At 37.2% G+C, this 21,831-nt stretch overlaps 1 protein-coding gene across 1 annotated transcript in view; it reads left to right on the forward strand.

Moving 5' to 3' along the window:
• Positions 1-10,267: 10,267 nt before the first annotated feature.
• BBOX1 (gamma-butyrobetaine hydroxylase 1) overlaps positions 10,268-21,831 on the forward strand; it is a 39,512-nt gene continuing 27,948 nt past the window's right edge. The window contains exons 1-2 of the mRNA XM_040980294.1: positions 10,268-10,535; positions 10,954-11,068. Coding sequence (XP_040836228.1) covers positions 10,317-10,535; positions 10,954-11,068 — 334 coding nt within the window. The 5' untranslated portion in view covers positions 10,268-10,316. The remainder of the gene's footprint in view (positions 10,536-10,953; positions 11,069-21,831) is intronic.

Raw genomic sequence — 21,831 nt, forward strand, 5'->3', positions numbered from 1 at the left:
TGTATATCTGCCTTTCCAATAAAAAAAAATAATAAAAATAAATCTTAAAAAAAAATTCAAACAACTCAATAGAAAGAAGACCAAATAGCAGGATTTAAAAATAATCGAAGAACATTTAATTAACTTTTTTATAAAAGAAGCCATAGAAATGCAAACCAGGCATGTGAAACAAATCTCAACATCACTAATCCTCAGAGAAATGGCAAATTAAACCACAATATTCCCCCTTGCACTCTTAGAATGGCTATTATCAAAAAGAATGTAGAGATAAGAGAGCTATCACACATTGTTGGTAGATTTGTAAATTCACAGAGATGTTACAGAAAACAGTATTGAATCCCTCAAGAATTAATAATTAAAGCATATTATTCAGAAATTTTACTTGAAGCTATATATCCAAAAAATATTAAGTCAATGTATCAAGAAGAGTACTGTAATGTGGAGAAAAAGATTTGGTCTATGGCTATATTTATTTCATTCTGCATATTTATTTTCAGATATTGACAATTCACATGCATGTTTTTGAATTTAACCATATTGATATAATTAACTGCTTCTAATATACCTATAATTTCAGTCATTGAGGGTTTATAATTTAAGATTTATTTTATTAGACAAAAAAGATAAATTTACTTGAAAGACAATGACAGAGAGTGATAGAAAACTCTTCCATCTACTGGTTCTCTCCCAAATGTCCTGAATGCCTGGAGTTGGGCCAGACTGAAACCAGGAGCCCTAAACTCCAGCCGAGTCCATTAGGTAGGTTCCAGGGAATCAAGTGCCCCAGCTACTTTTCACTGTTTTGCAGCAGCAATTAGCAGGGATGTGGCAGCCCAGATGGATATAAATGCCAGCAGCACAGACAGCAGGTGAATGAATAGTGCCCATACGCCGTCCCTTACTGTGGATTTAGAATGTTTGCAACATTTACAACAGCACCGCACCACCACACACACTCACCTCCAACACTTAGGACACGAAACTTGCTGTCATTTTGACTGGACACCAGTTATCAATAATATGACTTGGAAACTTGGAGAAAGTGGCAGGGCACAGGCTAAATTTTGCTGTGAAACAAACAGCATGACTCAGGGAGGGGGCATTCTGATCATAGCAGTTGCCTATTCAAGATGATGGGAGAGTAGGGTTAAAATCTCTTTCTCTCACTGGCTCGCTCTGTGCGTGCGTGTGTGTGTGTGTGTGTGTGTGTCTTTCTCACTCTCACTCTTCTGTTCGTTTCTGTCTGAGTCTCACAGCCACGTGAATCCTTTGGGCAAGAAGCAACAAGTTGCCGTCTGGGCTGCTTTTGTATCTTCTGGGAAGATTGGTGGCGGTGGGAGGAAAGCTCTTGCTTCTATCTCCTACACTTTAGCTGAGATCTGAAAACTTTAAAACCTAGTCTGGACCCTGTTAGGAACTAGGATTGGGGAACCTGCCCAACAAGCCCTCCGCTGGCACTGGACACTCCCTAAATGAATGTCTGGCAGCTGGGCTCTTGAATCCCTGGCATATTTCCCATCGTGGCCTTTCCCTTTTGTTGCCTCAAGGGCTGTGTGTTGTGATTCAAGTCACTGAGCAACCCAGTACCTTCTGAACAGCCCCATTCTCTCTGGCAATTGCTGTTCTACTCAGCCAAAAATGCAAAGAAAGAAGAGCACTGCCCTCAGAAAGATCAATACCAGCATTTCCCTACGCCTTCTCCAACTAAACAAAGCTGATACTGAAAAATTTCATGGCCAAGCAGGTTCCATCCAACCTCTGTTCAGGTGAAAGCTGGTGTCTCCTGCCTGGAAATGTAGGTCTCAATTCCTCTTCCACAAATGAGTTTTGAGTTAAAATTGTGATCAAGTGAGAAAGAAGTAGAAAAATGTGTTTCCTATCCTGTTCCTGTTATTGGGCCAAAGACAGGATGCAAAACAGGTGAGATCTGTAAGGAAAGATTCTAAACTAAGATAATGTTTTTGCATTGAGTCCTGGTGGTTATGGTTTTAGGAACTGATGGTATTTAAAATATTTTCTCTTTATAACTGCTTCTCTTTGGGGTCGTAAGTGATCTTCGCTTTTCGTTTTGTTAAACCTCCCAGCTTCCTTCAGTGGTTGCTACACCTTCAGATTGAGACATCCTTCCTCATTTGCAAACCTCAGCTGTGGGGGCAGGGCCACAGGAAAGTTGCCAGAGCATACAGGCTTCCAAGGAAAAGCATCACCACATTGGAAGGTAGGGGCAGATCACTCCTGCTATATGACAGGCACAGAGAGCTCCCTCCCCAAAGGACGTCTAGGATTCACACTGACCTTTGCTTTACCTGGTAAGTTTTGTGTGCTTCGTGTCCAAAGCATATCTGAGAACAGGTATGATCGTTGCTGGCTTGCCTTTATTTGAAGAGCTTGTGAAGTCAAGACTGCATTGGGAACTGGGTTAGCGTCCAACTGGAACTGCAGTCACACGTAGCTTGCAGACCTGTCGGTTGCTCTGGGGATGGTGCATCAGGCATTTGGAATAGGCTTGATTTTGGAATGCAGTGGATCTGATTGCTTCTTGGCAGCTTCCCTTTCCCAATTACATTTGGCTTAGTCTGGTAGTCAAGTTACTTTGCAGTCTCTGAGCTGATGCAGAACATATACAGGAGGACAGAGAGGATACTGTCTGAGAAGCAGACTGGGGAATGGAGCAGGACTGTTCTCACTGGATTCTTGAAATGTTCCCTGATTAATCCTCAACCCAAATCAGGGAAAACTGATTTCCTTTTGTGCCTTGGCCCTTTGCTAAACCCCAAGAACTAAGTGCAATGGGATTCTGCAATGTTGGTCAGTGTAATTCATTGTGTGCACTCTCAGTTATTCTGTTCTCTTAAAGAAGCTCAAGAAGAGCTTTTACAGATATTTTTAACCGGTTTGATTAAAAAGATAAAATTTCTCATTGTGAATTTTCATTCTGTTTTAAAGAATGAAGAAATCTTGATACATTCCAGATCCTGTTCTCTGTAAAGAAATACATTGGACATCAGAGTTCTAATCTAAATGTTATGATTTCACTGGAATAAAACTAATGTTTCGCTTTATGAAATTTCCAAATTGAGTAAATATATGAAATTTGATACTTCAAGCAAGATAGACAGAGTGGTGAGCGTATTTTAAGAGAATGTGCTGATTTTCCTCATGAATTCATATAATTCATCATTCACATGAAAACATATTTGCAAACTATTAGATGTATTAGCCACTTATAAGTCAAGTTAAAAATACAACTTAAATTTTAAAAAAAGAAAAACTTCAAGCTGAATGGCCTTAGTATCAGCAGTCATGACTAGCCTATTACATATTTTAGAAGATATTAAAATTCAAGTTCCACAAGCGTGATATGGACAATTTCTACCATACCAAGTGTGAATTAATTGAATTTGACAATTTAAAGTTTGAAATACAAGTGAATAGCAGTATTTTTAAGTCTCTGTGGTGTAATATCTGAAAAACTCAGAAAACTTCTTTCCTGCCTTCTCCCTCCAAATGATGAGGTTAACTAATAACCAAGAATGTCAAACGGTGAGGTTAAATAATAACCAACAATGTTGACATCCACCTACTACTCTAATAAAGTATTTTTGGTAAATTGAAGTTATTTCCTGGAAAATTATTCTGCCATAAATTTTCCATGATGTCACCATATGTTAAAAATTCCTATTTCCTTTCCATTGAGTTAGTTCCTTCCCCTCTCCAAACTCATGATCATCCATGAAATAAAGGTGATAGCAATCATCTCACAGGATTTTGTGGAGAATTAAATAGGGCAACGCATTAAAGGAAGCACCTGAGTGGCTGGAACAAAATAAATAATGTTAGATGCCTATTTCATGCATATACTCCCATATAATTTGCTCATTCATTTGTATGTTTTCCTAATCTTCTCACACAGGGGTGGATCCTGCAGTATAATCACAGGCCTAAACACTGACATTAAGGAAAAGAGATGAAAATTTACAGAAATTGGCATTTGATAACAGGTGTCTATGACTCTCATCCTGAGAGTTAGTAACATAGTAGATGAATTGACTATCCTGAACACATACTATTGACCTCTTACATTTAGTATGAAAAACTGCAGAAACTGAGTTTTCTATACTTTCTTTGAATCCCCTGCAAAGCCTACAATTTCAAGCTATTGTATAAGCATCTGAGGAAATGTCCTGTTGTATTGCTAGGATGCCTTTATTGGAATTATAAATTATAAATGTTTTGTATCTGTACACTGGGCAGGCCACCCTAGACAGGCAGCAACCTTCTCCACTAACCAACTGTGTCAACTTGGACATACACTCCCAACAGCTTAGTGCTTCTATTCTCATTCATGTCTGAAGTTTGTGCTAAATGCTATAACATCACACCTTGTTTGTCTCTGATTCTAGCACATCTAGTTTTATGTTATTTTGATTTCCAAGGCCAATGCCTAATGTAATTCTATTTATGGACCCTATGCGATTATTCAGCGCTGAATACTCACCCTGCACGCATTGGGCTCTGATTTATGTCCAGTGGCCCCACTTTCCATCCAGCTCCCTGTTTGTGGCCCAGGAAAGCAGTAGAAGATGGCCCAAAGCCTTGGGACTCTGCACCCACGTGGGAGACCCGGAAAAAGCTCCTGGCTCCTGGCTTGATGGAAGATTTTTCTCTTTATCTCCTTCTTTTCTATAAATCTATTTTTTCCAATAGTAATAAGTAAGTCCTTTAAAAACTAAAATAAATAACTCCACTTTTTAATTTCAAAAATTAGAAATTTATTTATACCAGAGCAGGGATGGTGACTTAGTAGTCTAATCCTCCACCTACAAATGGCTGCATCTCACACGGGCACAGGTTTCAGTCCCAACTGTTCTACTTCTGATCCAGCTTGCTACGTACAGACTGAGATGGAAACAGAAGATGGCTCAAGTCCTTGCATCCTTGCAACCATGTGGGAAAACTGGAGTAAGAATTCTGGCTCCTGGCTTCAGGATGGCTCAGCTCTGTTTATTGTGCTGATTTATGGAGAAAGTTAATAGCTGCTATGGCCAGAGCTGGTGTAATCCAAAGCTGGGAACCAGGAACTTTTCCCAGGTTTCCCATGTGGGTAAAGGTCTGAAAGTCTTGATCTATTCTCTTCTGCCTTCCCTGGCCATTATCAAGGAGCTGAATTGGAAGTGGAGCAGCCAGGATTCATACCAGGACCCATATGAAATGTCAGCACCACAAGCAGGGGTTTACCCTATTGTGCCACAGTGCCAACTCCAAAACGTCTCTTGCTTTTTCCCAAAAGTGCTAGAGAAACTAGGCAGAAATTTGAGCTTATGAAATTAATTAAGAGCAAAAAAACAACCATCATGATGGATGAGCCTGACAGAAGCTTTAAATTTGAAAAATCTGGTTGGTGAATACTAAGAATAACACACAATCACATACACACACACAGTGGGGAAGAGAATGAAATAGGAATCCATCAAAAATCAAGGAATCAAGGGCTGCTTTTCAGGAAAAACTACTCCTTCCCACGAAAATCAATCTAACATTTCATAAACTAAATTGTAACTGCAAGGAAATTCAAGATAACATAATACAGTATATAACAACCTCATTTTACATGTGCTCTTTAACTTGGCAAATAAATGCTACTGATAAAAATGGAACTCATTTGTCTGCCTTGTTCCTCAGATAACTTCAAAAACTTATCCAATAACTATATTGTCTTTGTACTCCAACTGGGCTCAATTCTAACAAGTGGAGTAAATTAAACACATTCCAACAAATCAGTGTCATGGACAGGCTTACAAGTTCTAAATGAGAAGTTAATTTTAACTAGTGATGATACTTAACATTTGTCCTTCTTAATTTGCATTGTACTTGCATCAGCAGAGCATTAAACCAGCGAAAAAAAGTTCAAGTGGGAAAATATTTTTCCATTTCAGTATGCATTTGTTTGGATCACCATCCACACTTGTCATAAAGTTACGGCATGTACTATGAAAAGCAGACATGATCTGCCAAGTTCCTGCATAGATAATCTAATCACTTCATTTCAGTAACCAGGTCTTTCTAGTTCTTCCACTTGTTCCTATGGCCTTAGGCAGCCTCCCATCAGCCATGGCCCTGACATCTCCACATCTCGAAGTAAATAACTTCTTAGGAGTACCCAAGTTAGGAGAAGGATCCTCAGTGTCCCTAAAGCCCAGAGATGTATTTTGCCTTTTGATGTCAAATCTGCAAAATAAACGAGGGAGAGAAAAAGAAAGAAAGAGAGAGAATGCATAGCAGAGAGATGCACACATATACATACAGAGAGAATGAGAGACACGGAGCGTGAGTTCTCATACATTGATGCATCACTCAAATATCTGCAAAAGTTTGCAATTTTTTTATCAAGATCACTTTAGTTATTTGATGATTTGTTGGTTCTATATGAATTTTACAGAGATTTGTTCCTATTTTTCAGAAAAAAACTTACTGAAATATTGATAGGGAGTATACTGAATCTGTAGGCCATTTTAGGAAGTATGGCTGTTTTAATACTATTAATTCTTCCAATCTCTAAGTGTATGGTGACATTCCATTTGGTTGTGGCTTCTTTAATTTCTTTCATCAATGTCTTATATTTGTCAATGTACAATTCGTTTATCTTCCTGATGAAATGTAATAATAAGTATTTTTTATAAATAATATAAATGAGATTATTTCCTTATTCCCATTTTAAGAATGCTCATTGTTATGGTATTCATACTTACCTATTGATTTTATATCCTGAAATTTGCTAAAATCTTTTATTCATTCTGAATGTTTCCCTCTGAACTCCGCGGTTTCCCATAAATAAGATCAGGTTATCAGCAAATAGCAACATTTGCTTCCTCTTCTCACAGTTTTATCCTTTTGTTTCCTAATCTCTCACCAGAACAGCCCTGCACTGAAGAGAAGTAGTCAGAATTGGCATGATTTTCTTGTTTCTAATCATACAGGAAAATTTTCAGATTTTTCTCATTTACTAGATTGTCATGGACTTTAGTATGTTGAACTATATTTCTCTTTTTCTGCTTTTGTGAGTTATAGTGAAAGGATGGTGAATTTCAACAGATGCTACTTTTGTTTCTGTTGAGATAATTATGAAAATTTTTAATCATGAATGTGAGAAATGTCACATTTATTTGCTTACATGTATTGGACCACTCCTCCATTTCGGGACTACATCTTACTTTATCATTGTATGTGATCTTTTTAATGTGTTATTTAATTCATTTTACTAGCATCTTATCAAATATTTTTGCATTTATATTCACCTGTTACATTGACTTGCGATTGTCTATTATTTTAATTTAGTCTGGCTCTGACTTAAGAGTAATGATGGGCTCAAAAAGTTAATTTTTGAGTAATCCATTTCCTTCAAACTTCTGGAAGCTTGTGAGGATTTGTGCTAAATCTTCTTTAAATTTGTCACCTACTGAAGAGACACTGATGATTAAAAAGAAAATCCACTATAACCGCTTGCCTGGTAAACATATTGATATTTCTAAAGGTGTCCATATGAAAAATTGCATTTTGTATTGTGTTTTTCATACACTTTTTAAAAATGATTATCACATTGCTTTTTGCCATCCATGGACTTTCAGTGAATGAGGAATCTAGTTTTTTTTCTTATATAAAAATAAGTCCAAATATGAACAACTACATTGGTGATGTGACATTGCAGAACGATGAAGGATCCTTGCTCCTTTAAATATTTTTATTTCTTCTTGCTGCTTCGTGATTCCAACATGACTGCTCTGCTCTAAGACACATGCGCATTCTGGAGTAGAGGCAGTGGAAGAAGCACAAAAACATTGTGTGGCACTTAAATCTGCCTCGTTTCTAAAAATCTCCTTGCCCAGCCACTTCCAAGTACATTTCATTGGCATAATTATATCACACTATCCTTAGCTATGATAGAAGCTGGAAAGCATATCTGTTTATTAATTATGAGTTTAAAGAAAATTGCATTTGTGCTAGTGAGGAGGGAATGTAAAGTGGAATAAATGCACATTCAGCAATGTTGATCATAGATCCTTAAAGACTTATGTAAATAGCTTTATCTTCTCTATGGAAGCATGCTGAGCCTGTCAGACAACTACACGTGCTACTTGTGTTCAGCCGTCCTTTGTTTACTTTCATAGCAATTTTATTTTTCCTTATGGTCTGGAACTTAATGGTCATATGTGTGTTCTCTAGTACCAGTGGTACAAAGGAGACAATTGATGCACACCTGGATTGTGAATTTGATTGTTTGATAAAGAAAGAAAAGAGAGTTATTACCTCTACTTGGGCAAGATTGTGTTTCATGGCAATGAAAGCATAATTTAATTGATCAAAGATAAGCAATGGGCCAAACATGCCTACAAAGTGCTTTTGTGTAGCCATCGACTAATAGTTGTTACACTCTTAAAGAGCTTAGAAAAATAGAATGAATACCCATGGAAATACATCTGCCCTTTCAGAAAAAATATTCTCCCACCCTTGACATTGATTAAAATGCTCTATACCTTTCTTTGTTGCTGCTCTTGTTTTTGTTGTTCTGGGTGTGATCAGTTACTTATATTATGCCATGGCTATAGGAATGGTCTTGTCCTTTGAAAATATATATGTGAAGAAATTTGCCAGCCTGTCTGTCCTATCCAGAAAATCCAATGTGTTACATTTTCCAAAGAGAAATGGATGTTTGGATTCCCCTGGAGCCCTCTCCTCCAATGTAAATACTGCTTTCAGCTAAATTGAAAACTGTGACTATTTTTTTAATTAATAATTCTCTAGAATAATTATACAAATTTTGAAGAAAATGTGAGTGGGAATTCTCTGAAAAAAGAAGACTTAATCCAATGCATGCTGTTTCTCCCATTCAGTCATTGGATAACTGCTGTAGGGGAGACTAAATTGGGAACGTAGTATTTTTTGCTTGGCTTGGCTCTATAACTACCAAGTCACAAAAGCTAATCTCTTAAATCTGTTTTACTTTAATATTGTGTAAAATACTGTTAATGTTATTTCAGTGATACATAAAGTCTTCCTGTAACCTTAAGAAATGCACAATGATTTTTTTTTTTATTGAAGCCCCAATTGCCCACTGAAATGCCTGATGTCCTAAAAAGGTTTTTAAAACAGCCCTTACACTTGTCTGCGTGTCTATGATGGGGAGTCTACCTCCATCCTCTTCAACTCAAGCAATGAAATCTTGCTTCTACTGTTAATTTCACCTTTTATTGTTTCTGAGCCAGTTATTTTATAGAAGTTTAAAAGTTTAAATTTTCTCTATAAATAGTACTTCCCGCATAAGTGTCAAATAAGTTTCCACATAAATTTCCTTGTTAAATGTCTGAGTCCTAAGAAATAATACATAATGTAGGTGAAATAGAGAATATCAGCATGATTTTCAAAGGTCAAATGTATAGGCTTGAGTAGAATTGGGATTCATCTCAAGTACCTCTGACCACAATACCACGGTGCCCCCATGTCACTAGCTTTTCTTTTCTATAAATATTGCATGTTCTTAAATTTTCTGTATTTCTTAATAAGTCATTTATTCCCAAGTTAAATGAAAATAAGGAGCAGTACTTCATAAAAGTTTAAAAAAACAAACCCCCAAAACCATGGCACTTTGTACTAGTTTGTGTCAAATCAGAAAATCTCAGATAACTTATGAAAGAAGTCTCTTGGAGAAACTAAAGATTTTATATTTATTGAGGAAGTGAACTTCGCATAAGTAAAAAAGTAGCGGATAGAGTAGAAAAAACACAATGTTCTGAATTTTACAAAATCACTCAAAATGAATAAATTACACTAATCGTCTTCATTCAAACAGATTCATTAATTTACTATCATAGAAGCATAGGGTACAATTGAACAGTAGTTGAAATAGCACAAACATGATTGCTGCTGTTTTCATTTCTGAGCATTTTTTTCCTTTAAAAAAATCCTAGGACTTCTATGAGTGTATAACTGTAAAAATATATGAAACTATGTAAAATCTGTATGAAAAAAAAACAAGGAATTGCTTCCACCTGGCTCCTGACTTAGCATTTTTATCATATTTAACTTTAGTCACTGTGTTTCTGTTTTGAGTACAGGAATTACTTGCATTCGAGCAGAGGTTTCAGCATTAATAAGGCAAACCTCAGGCTGGGGCAGTTAAACAATCACCAGAAGGCAGAGTCCACTTGAACTGTTCACGCACATAGAGGTCAAGTCCAGATCCGATCTGCCTGAAATTCCTATTAACACTGATTTTTCACAGCAGGTATCTGGCAGGATTTGTCCCCGAAGGCCAGGGAAGCATGTGCTGTGCCATTCAAAAGGCAGAAGTGGTGGATGGGACTCACTTGCTGCAGGTCCTCTGGCACAGTGGGGAGGAGTCTCTCTACCCAGCCATATGGCTGAGAGACAACTGCCAGTGCTCCGACTGCTACCTGGATTCCGCGAAAGCCCGGAAACTCCTCGTCGAAGCTCTTGATGTCAACATTGGTATCAGAAGCTTAACTTTTGACAAAAAGAAGGTACTTATCTAAATAATATCTCTTTCTTCTCTCCGGTTAACTAAGGGGTCACATACGATAAATACAATTTTTATTTGGTTAAATGTATATGCTTATGTATAAACACATATCTACACACATACATATATTACATATATTACAACTCTCGGCAGGAGTTTTCATTCATGTCTAACTTCAGCCATCTCAGAAAATTTGGGAAACATTGGTTTAGAAAACAGAGCACAACCTAGCCAGATTCGGCCTTTTGGGTGTTAATTGGGAGCCTCAGACTTCAGTTGATTCTCTGTGGTTTATAATTTTTTGAAAAAGAGACCACATTTCCTGATTATGTTAAACAACACACAGAAACAGAAACACGGCAGGGGTTAGAATAAAACCATACTGTTCATGTGGTAATCTTTGCTTTCTGTATGATAAGGTGTACATCACGTGGCCTGATGAACATTACAGTGAATTTGGTGCCGATTGGTTGAAGAAAAGATGTTTTACTCAACAGGCCAGAGCAAAACTCCAAAGAGAGCTGTTTCTGCCAGGTAACACAATGGGTTTCATAGCTTTCCAAAAGCCTCAGAGGAAGAATCTTAGAGAAGACTTTTTCTCAGCAGTGAGTTCGAACATGTGTGCTTTAATCAAATATTGTTGTAGGCGAGGACACTGTGACTGAAGAATTTTAAATGAAAGAAGCATGGTACACTCATCTTCTTGTCTCCTAAACTAAAACTGGGCACACCACACACACACACACACACACACACACACACACACACACACACACCCCACGTGAGGGTTCCTACAAAGGGGAAAGATGAACCAGAAGTGGATATGCCCCTCTTAGAATTTTGTCTTACAGCAGAAAAAAAAAAAAAAAGATCCACAAAACAGAAGAAATTCCCAACCGGCTCTTCTCAGATGTAATGAAACAGTAATCATGCCGTTGAGTGAGCATGTTAGTATGTGCTTGTGTGCACGGTGGTTCATGCACAGGCACCTTGGCCTAGAGACAGTCTAGAGCTCTCAAACACATCACATCAACATAAACATGAAGCATGAATTCAGTGGGGAAAAAAAACAGATAAATCTGTTTCTGTGTTTAGATACAAAATAAATACCTAAAAACAGAATAATTTTTGGAAATATAATTTTTCTATTGGAAAGTTAGATATACAGACAGGAAGATTTTCTGTCTGATGATTCACTCTCCAAATGGCTGCAACAGCCAGAGCTGTGCTGATCTGAAGCCAGGAGCTCAGAGCCTCTTTCAGATCTACCACAAAGGTGCAAGGTCCCAAAGCTTTGGGCCACCCTCAGCTGCTTTCCCAGGTCACAAGCAGGAAGCTAGATAGAATCAGGGCTTCTGGGATTAAAAGTGACACACCTAAATGCGATCCCAGCACATGCCGGGCGAGAACTTTGGCCACTAGGCTACCATGCTGGGTCCTAGAAATATAACTTTTAACAAATATGCCATCATAGAGTGTGAGCAGAATGAAAAGAGTTTATGATTCACTGTCTGCATGTTTTGAAAGTTTGTTACCAAAATTATGTAGGTCAAAGGCCAATTTTGCCATGATAATGCATTTGTTAGAACCTTGACTTTTACAAACATAATAGCTAGGCAACTTCCTCTGAACTTCCTTTTCCACTGTTCCTCCGGTACATTGGACCTTTATCCCTTTCAGCAGGTGACTATCTGCTGAGCCTTACAACAGCTCTAGTGGGAATTTTAGGTCATACAACAGGACAGATATTTTACTTCATGCCATTCAGATTCTCCAATATGTGTAATGATCTGCCATCATTTGAAGAGCTAAACTCACAACAGTTTATTGGACATGTATTGGACATGAAGATTTTAAAACTTCTTATTGATTTCCATTTCTATTTGAGAGGAAGAAACAGAGAAGGAAGAGAAAGAGAAGGAGAGAGAGAGAGAACCAGAGATGTATATACACACAGATAGAAAATTTCCATCTGCTGCTTCAGTCCAGATGCCTGCGGCACAACAGGCAGGACAAGGCTGAATCCCAGAGCTAGGAACTCAATCCTCTCCTTCCACAGGGTGACTGAGTCCCTAATACCCGAGCCACCCACCCGTTACCTCCCACGGTATACATTAGCTAGAAGCTGGAATCAAAGCAGGGCTGGTACTCCCATCCAAGCACTCAGCTACAGCCTTCCCAAGCAGCATCTTCAGTGCTGCACTCACTCACTTCAGAGGTTACTGACTTACCAAATTCAACCACATTGCACTGCCTTTCCCTGCAATTGGCAATAATAGAAGATGGCGGTTACCTTCCTCTACCAGCACAAACCAGACTTGTTAGGAATTAGGTTCCTCTATTCCCTTAGTCTGACAGCTGGCAAGGTTTTGTTCTAGTGTGTGTAAATCATGAGGAATGCATGTATTTTCTTTTTTAATCTAGTTCCATTGGTTAGTTGAACACAAATGGGTATGCAGAAAAAAATAATGTTTGCCCTGCCTTCCTCCTAAGAGTACATTGCTAGATTCTTCAAAAGGTCTCTAATTACATAACAAAGCGGTGATTGGGTCAACCAGCAGTGTCATGAATGTATTGTTTTTTTTATTTATTTTAGACTTTTCTGATACTCAAGATATTTTTATGTAACTCTAAGCTAATTTTGTAATCCTGGTGGATTTTACATTCATTTCCTTCAAGTTCTTTTTAGATTACTTCAGGAAATAAAATCCATCTTTTTATTATTACAACTTAAGCTCTTAAGCATTGGAAAAGGATATAGCCACCACTCCGTTAATATTTCTTGATGAGTACAGTTTTATGGCTTCCATTTCTCAGCATTATCAGGAAGTAGCAAAGTGGAAATGATACTGCACTCAGTTAAGTAGTGGAAAAAACTGGTCACAATGACAGGCTATGGTCATGAATAATATAAGGAGACCTGGCTGCTATTTAGACACTGGAAAATATTTTAATGGCTTAAAACTAGCTCAGATGATTAAAATATATTTTCAAGCTGTACAATTGTTGGATAAAAGAAGAAATTGATGGGCCGTTTTTGGAGGATTCATTTTATTTTTTTTTTTCGTCTGTGGAATTTGATACTGTATTTCACTGCCACTGCACATTCTCAAATGCACATACTCCTGAGCATGCAAACAAATTCAGTTGCATCTGTGAAAGGCTTTTGTGTGTTTGTGTTTGTGCATGTGTGTCTAAGTTCCAGAGGCAGTGTTTCTCCTTTTGCTCTTTCCTACAGGCATTTTAAAATCTGGAGTCAACATGCAAGGCCTTTTTTTTTTTTTTTTCCTTTTCCTGGCAGTGTCCATTGAGCTAAACAAATGGAAAGACAAATAAAAATCAGCCAAAAACCTCTTGTCATGGGACAGTCACAGCTGAAGGGAAGACGTGGAGAACAGTCATTCCCTCACAAACTTCAGTTGCATATATTTTGGATAACAATTTTTGAGCCAGGAACTATGTAAGGAAATACTAAGATAAAAGTGATACAGATCCTATCCTCAAAAGTTTATTAAGTGTAGAGGGAATAACACCAATTAAAGCAAATTAAGAATAATATGTTACGTGAAGAGAGGAATTTGAAGAGATGAGAGAGTCACCTTCAGAGAGGGGGCGATGTTTGGGCTGGGTTTTGGACACTCGATCAGACTGTCAGGCAAAGACAAAGTCAGGAAATTGTTGGAAGAGAAATGGACGTGTAGAAAATCATCCAAGTACAAACCAGTAGGCTGGGTTTCAATCTCTGAATCCAGAGGCCTGATCCAGAGGCCTTACAAAAGTAAGTGTATGTGAAGTAACTGTACATTACAAACCTCCCCACAGGACAGAGTACAACTGCACTGTGAAGGTCTGCTTTTCAAAGCTTTTAGTAAGTGCTATTGGAATTTTGGGTCGTCTGACCATTTTTTCTCGAATATATTAAAGAAATACATGTCAATACATACAAATTAAAGCTATATAAGCAAAAGAAAGGGAGGATTATGTCTTTTTACATTCGCTCAACCCTGAAATAATATCCATTAGTATTGAAGTACAAATCTATCACTCTAAGCCACTGTTTCCCAAGTCAGGGTAGTTTGTGCCTCTCAACTCGATGACAAGTGACATTGACAATCTGAAGAATTTTGGTTTTTCACAATTCAGAAAGAGGAAATTGGAAAGTGGTATTGTCTTCAGATGGATAGAATCATGGACTATATTTAACTACTTTGAAATACACTGGACAGCTTCCTATAATAAAGAATTATCTAAGCCAAAGTTTTAATTGTTCCAGGTCAGAGAAATCCTGACCAAAATATATATGTCTATAACATCGCACATAACTTTGATTCCAGAATGCCATTCTAGAATATCTTCAGCACATTTATGGCAGGTGGGATTCCTGAGAGCTCATACTTAACCAATGTTTGCTAGTATCATAATAGCATACATACAACATACAAACAAAACTTAATATTGAGAATATTAAGTGTTTCCTTGTATACATTTAGCAGATAAATTATTACCCTACCATTTTTTCTGTATCTGCAGGAAGCTGAAGAAATTAACAAAATGGGTAAAGGAATAACTTATCTTAAAGATTTATATATTTGGGATACAAAGTCTAGGTTGGCTAATCCTCCACCTTACAAGTGTTAGGATCCCATATGGATGCGTTTGTTTCCCAATTGCCCCACTTCTAAACTAACTCCCTCCTTAAGGCCTAGGAAAGTAGCCAAAGATTGTCCAAAGTCTTGGGATCATGCGCCCATATGGGAGACCCAGAAGAAGTTCTTGGCGTCTGACATTGTATTGGCTCAGCTCTAGCCATTGCGGCCATTTGGGGAGTAAACCAGCAGATAAAAGATATTTCTCTCTGTCTCTCTTTCTCTTTCTAAAAGTGCCTTTCAAATACAAATACTTTTTAAAAAGAGATTCATTTATTTGAAGATGATTTTCTTCCAAAAGAGCCAGAGAAATTAGTTCAAGATCTTTAAAACTCAAGTGGATGCAATTTCTCCAGTACTACAAGAGTGTAGTATCCTGTCCACTCTGTTTCTCTCTTGTTGCTTTCTCTCTTCTTTCTACGTACCCCTTTAACTCTTGGTTTCTATTTATTTAGCCAAAACAATAAAATGATCTGGTTTGAATTGTAAGAAATGTTGTTATAGCTTTCTGCATGGGATATGTCAGCATAGAGAAAGTTTGGGTGCGGAGTTACCAGAATGTGGCCCACAAAGTATCCTATTGGAGACAGTGGAAGATGATGAAGAAAAAAGAATGTGAAGCAAATTAATGGTCAACACACTCATACTTTGTCTTATAGGATAGTAAGTAACTTGCTCTATTTTCATATCTCTTCCAATGTAATTGACTGTGGGAGCATAGTAAAAGACTTCTTCTAAACATTTGTAGGAAAATTGATGCCACTTGCAAAATTAGAAATACTAAGATTTTGGGCTCAGTTCAACGACTCAAAAACTAAATCCTCACCTCACAAACACTAGGGCCCCATATCAGTGCCAATTTATGTCCCAGCTGTGCCCTTCCTGTCCAGCTCTCTGCTTATGTCCTGGGAAAGCAGTAGAGAAAGCATAGCCTTGAGATCCTGCACCTGTGTGAAAGACCAGGAAGAAACTCCGGGCTCCTGGCTCCTGGCTTTGGATCAGCTCAACTATGGCCATTGTGCCCAGCCATTGAAGCCACTTGGAGAGTGAACAAGTAGAAAAAGATCTTTCTGTCTCTCCTTATCTCTGTAAATCTGATCTATATTTCTAATAAAAATAAATCTTTTTTTAAAAAAGAGAAATACTACATTTTTTTTCAATTTAACAACTTTTGTTTGCATGTGGTATTTTGACATTAAACATATTTTTGACTGGGTTATACAAAATTGGAATGAATGCAATAAATAATTTTATAACATACACAAGAAATTAAATACTTGTATTTTTCAAATATATGTTTCCATTTTGTAATATTCAGTGCCAGCATAAGAAAATCTTATTTTTCTTATTTTTTGACCTGATACTGAATGATCTTATGGTAACATCTGACATCAATAACACTTATTTATTATTGAAAATTGAGCTTTAAACATTGTAATTTGAATAAATTATATGGTGATCTCAGTTTTCTCAACAGTTCAGGACTGAGGACATTGTGCAATAAGGACAGGGCAGCTCCTCTCCAGTCTGTACGTCTCTTGGCAAGGAGAGCCGATCCTTACCATCTACCAAATCAGATCATGAATCCTCCCTTCAGCCATAATCCTCCCTTGTTTCGTAAGAACAAGCCACAAGTAGTGAAAACTCTCAAGGAACTGTCAAGGCCCACTGAGATCCACTTCTCTTATTCATATTAAGGGAAATAAATAGAGTTCTTCCTTTCTCGCAGTTAATTATGTCTACTTGAAAGTGAAGATTCTTATTATAGTGCAAAGAACAGAATTGACTTGCTGCAGAGGTTATTCTTGCACAATCTTGTCAAAAACAAATAACAAATGTTTGTTTAATTAACAAATAATAAGCAATTAATAAGTTTGTTTATAATTAACAAATAACAAGTTCCCATATGATATTTTACTCCCCACCTCATCTAAGCATTGTCACTCCCATTCTTGAGCCCCAAGACTCCAAATGTGGGAGTCTAAGGTGCAAGTCAGTGGTAGAGAGAAGGCATTCATTTCACTTATTACTAGGAGAGTTATTTTTTTCCCCCAGAGACTGCTTTAAAATATCACATTACCAAGGGCTGCAAGGTCAAAATGGCTCTGAACACCTCTGTCAAAACAAGGCCTCCGAGCAATCAAACTAGGTCACTCCCAAATACATGCTCTTTCCAAGGCAGACCTAATAAAAGTTCCTCCCTAGATTTGCTTGGACTCATATTTTCATGAGCATGTGTGAGAATAACCCAAGAGTTTCCAATGCTTAGAAAACAAACTTATTTTCTGTTTCGCCTGACATATGTGAAGCGAACATGTTGCAAATTCTACAAAAAAGATTCTTGGATTTTGGACTATGAGTTTATGAATGTATCATTTTCTTTATGTCTCTTCTGTACCTTCTTAATGGCTTTCAGTGTGGCCTAATCTTTTCTGAATTGGGTATTATTTATTATATCTACTGCATTTTTGCATTGTGCTGAGCGAATCTGGACATAGTAACTAAAGAGTCAAATACTCCTCAGAAGGATAAGCCTGCTCTTGTTCTCTCAGCTCAGATGGGCCACTCAGACCCTGGGAAGTGCACTGCAGTGTTCTACATGATTAGATTCTTGTGAACAAGTATTCCCTTTTCTGGTAGCCCCAGGTTGTTTTGTTAACATTCGTGGTTGGACTGCAAGTTTGTAAGTTGTAAGTTTAGGGAATTTCAAAGTGTGATGTTTCAAAAAATGTTTAATTACTTTATAGGTTGCCTTCACATTTACCAGATGGACACATAAAAGATAAACAGTCATTATTGCAAGTGCCAACACAACAGAAAATTTACTCCCCGGGGGGAAAAAGATCACTGATCAAAAATTACTCCCCCTCTTCTAGTCCTACTCTACTTCTTCAAGATGACAGAATGTAAACTACACAATCTTCATTTTCAAGTAGCAGATACCTAAATCACAATTTAGATAAATTTTTAAGTGTACCCATGGAATAACTGTGGGCTATCCCAAAAAGTAAACAAAATATATTTTTTAATTTTTTATGTTGTTATTTGTAGATTCTGTCAATCTGTCTGATTTTAAGCTGTGCAGATTAGGTAAATAATGTCTGAGCACTATGTCATTCCATGCATTCTCTGACATTATTATTTTGTTATAAAACGTTTGCATTTCTCTCCATAACTTTACATTTGATCAAAAGGATAATATAGCACTAAAATTACTAGATCAATGAGAAACACAAAGTTTCTATGGCCTCAGTCTTTGTGCAAAAGAGATAATAGAATCTACCTACATGGATATCTATTTTCTTGAGTAATGTGATGCGTGAAGGGCAATGTCACACTTTACATACTAACTTACTTCCTCTTGACAACATTCCCTTGCAAGTTGTAATAAGGAATTATTGACAGTATCCACAAGGTGTTCTTTGGCATTGAACACTGTATCACATTTTTAAAATGTAGAATTCTGAATTGAAACTTTTTTCTCCTTTTCTTCTATTGGTTTTCATGCTTTTTAAATTTACTGTTTGTGGCACAGGAAAACTGATAATCAATAAATTGCAATGGAGAAAGATTGCATAGTTGTCACTTTGACTAACTGATTATTTGAAGTCTTTTATCATTTCATGTCAGAAATTTTTAGATAACATGGGCTCTTGCACAATTTTGCAGGGTGAATTCCTTAAACTCCCTGATGGCCATGATCATCTCTTCTGTTTGGTTCTCATGCCTTATTACTTTCAGGACTATCCAAAATCTTTGCTGGGGTTTTCCAATCACCCACTGTCTAATAGCCTTCTTTGTCCAAGCTCAGCCTGCTTTGCCTACACATTTTAACAAGATCTACTCACAGTACTTGCCATAATTTTTTTTCTGCTATATTTATGTGCTGGCTTCATTGTTTGTGCATGCTTTTTCTTCTGGCAAGAACAGTTATCACAGCCATCTTTGCTCGTGAATGCAATGTCTTGAAAGATTTAGGTTTTTAACAAATACATGTTGAATAAGGGAAATTGTTAACATAATGTGATGTAAAGAACAGTGTGACTGAGTTATGTACCTCTGGTGAGGGAACCCGGGAAAGAAATACATCTACACACCCTCAATGCATCTGAAAAGTTTGCTAAAGGAGGTATTTATAGGGAAAGTTGGAGAGGGAATGGCAGATCCTTCTGCACTTTAGAAAGCTATTTCAGGACCAAGGGCTCCGTTCAGTGCAGGTAGACAGAAGATCCTTGACTTGGAATAATACATTGCAACCCAACATGCCGCAGTCATGAATTTAACTGTAGAACTTCTTTATGACTTTCCCTTTCCTGAAATACAGCTCAGGATCCAGGAATGTAATGCTTAACCGTGAGAAGGCAACCTTGTATAAATGATGCTCTGAATGCCAGCATGCAGTCTGTTCATAGATTTTATGATGTGTGAAGTACATGTTCAAGGAAGTATTTATTAGTAAGGCCCTAAGTTAAATTAGAAAGGGTGGTTCATGCCTTACACATTCTGTCATTTTTCATGCTGTTTATCTTTCTGGACCCAAGTGTGCATTTTAAGGTTATTTTTAATGTATCTCTTGACAAATGATGTACTCAAGTCAATTTTATTTTCTCTTGGTTCCCCAGTTCTTATGTTTTACAATTAGAGGAAAATGCTCTTAAATTACACTTTTGAAATCAAATTTTGATATTGTGTACCCATATCACACAATGCTTTTATCTGTTAACTTTAGTGGAATGTAGTATTACTTCTCATACAAACTAGGACACTATGATGCATTTGTTGTTAGTGACAATGTAGTGAGCTATGAAAGTCGCACATAGCACAACCAAGTATGTGAGTAGCTCACACTCCATCACTGGTTCTGCTATGCTTTCGGCATCTGAATTCTGCAACGTGTTGGTTATGGTTCTGCACAATGAAACCTATGACTAAAAACTAAGTTTCCACAGAACGTAAAAGTCACTGAACTACAAACTGAAAATGAAAAATATGGTATCTGTCATATTGATAGTCCTTTTCACACTGTAATTTCTTTAGGTAATCATGGTTAGTTTTTCACTTCTGAAAAGTAAAATATTTCTTAAAAAGAAGACAAAGAGGAAGAGAAAATGAATGCCAACCATATACCCAATCACTCACCAAATGCTTCCAATGGCAGATCTGCGCTGGTCCTAGGCTGGAAACTTAGAACTCAACATAGTTCTCCACTATAGGTGACAGGAATACAATCACTTGAGCCATCATTGTTGCCTCTCACTGTTTTAGTAGGAAATTGGATTCAGTAGCATAGGGCACTAATAGAAACCTGGAACTCTGATGTGGAATGTAGGCATCTTAGCCACTAGACTAAAATGCCTTCCCCCTTCCAAGTCTTAAAAACAAGGATGTGTAGCATTTGTGTGTGTGCATACTGGCAATGTAAATGTATTTTTCCACAGTGTGAAAATAACTCAGAAATAAAAATTTATTAAGACCTGCTATAAATGCATGCAATGTGCACTGTAAGACCCTTCTTGAATCTTGAATCAAAATATAAACTCAAAGTTTTTAAAACAATGACATTTTAGGGAATTCTGAAAAATCTCCATTACATTCCTCTGGCAGGTTACTGAATATTTAGAAGGTGATCATGAATTTAAGCAAGTACAAAATAACATGAGTCACTGAAATACACTGCTGTCAAATAAAGGGGAGAAAGGTGGATAAATATGCAAAGGTTTGGCTTAATTTGCAAAGGGTGACTAGTAACGTTTTTGTTGCAGTGTTGTGCATCCAGCCCTGTTCTTGTTTTGTCTGGGTTTAAAATCCTGAGGAGCAGCTGAGTTGTGTCTTTAAACAACCATACTTGGGCAAGCTTAAGTTCAGACAAAGTGTTCTTGATATATTTTTGTTCTGGTCAACCTACTTTACAAAGAACAATATAGGCTGTGAATATCCAGACACATCGAACATAAAAATACCTCTGATGATGGTATTTCAAGACATCAAATGTTTATTTTGTATGTAGTTAATATTACAGACTTTGGAATCAGTCCTCTGAATTTCACTGACTTGCACTGTAAATCATTAGCTGAATGACTTGGACCTCTGCCCCTTTCTCTACAATAATAAAAGAATATATCCAATATATTTGTTGTGGAGCGTGACCAAATTAGTTTGTATTAAGCAGCTAGTACTGTGTCTGATGCCTAGAAAACATTCAGCATGCAACAGTCATTTTCATTGTTGTTGTGACAGTTCTACCATGTGCCAAGCACTGTATCAGACTTCATGCACAATCCCCTTGCACGATCATAAAGAATCTGCAGGATAAGCTTATATTATAAAGTAGGAGACTGACTCTCCCAAAAGAAGCCAGGAAACTAGCTGGTAAAAATCAGGACAATGATTCAAACCCATGCTTCTCTGCATGCATATCCATATTCTGTTTAATGTAGTACTGTTCACATGTGGCATTAAATTAATTTAAATTAACTAAATTTTTTAAATTCAGTTCTTCATTCTACCAGACAGAAATCAAATCTCCACGGCCATATTTTGCTAATAGTTACACTACTGGGAACTGAAAGTATGAAATATTTCAATCATTGCAGAAACTTCTCTTGGACAATACAGCAATGAATATCATACCATTTCTCTAGGCTGGGTAAC

This window comes from Ochotona curzoniae, unplaced genomic scaffold (genome assembly GCF_017591425.1).
Source record: "Ochotona curzoniae isolate NIBS_2020 unplaced genomic scaffold, NIBS_Ocur_1.0 contig_3432, whole genome shotgun sequence".
Classification (NCBI taxonomy): Eukaryota; Metazoa; Chordata; class Mammalia; order Lagomorpha; family Ochotonidae; genus Ochotona; species Ochotona curzoniae.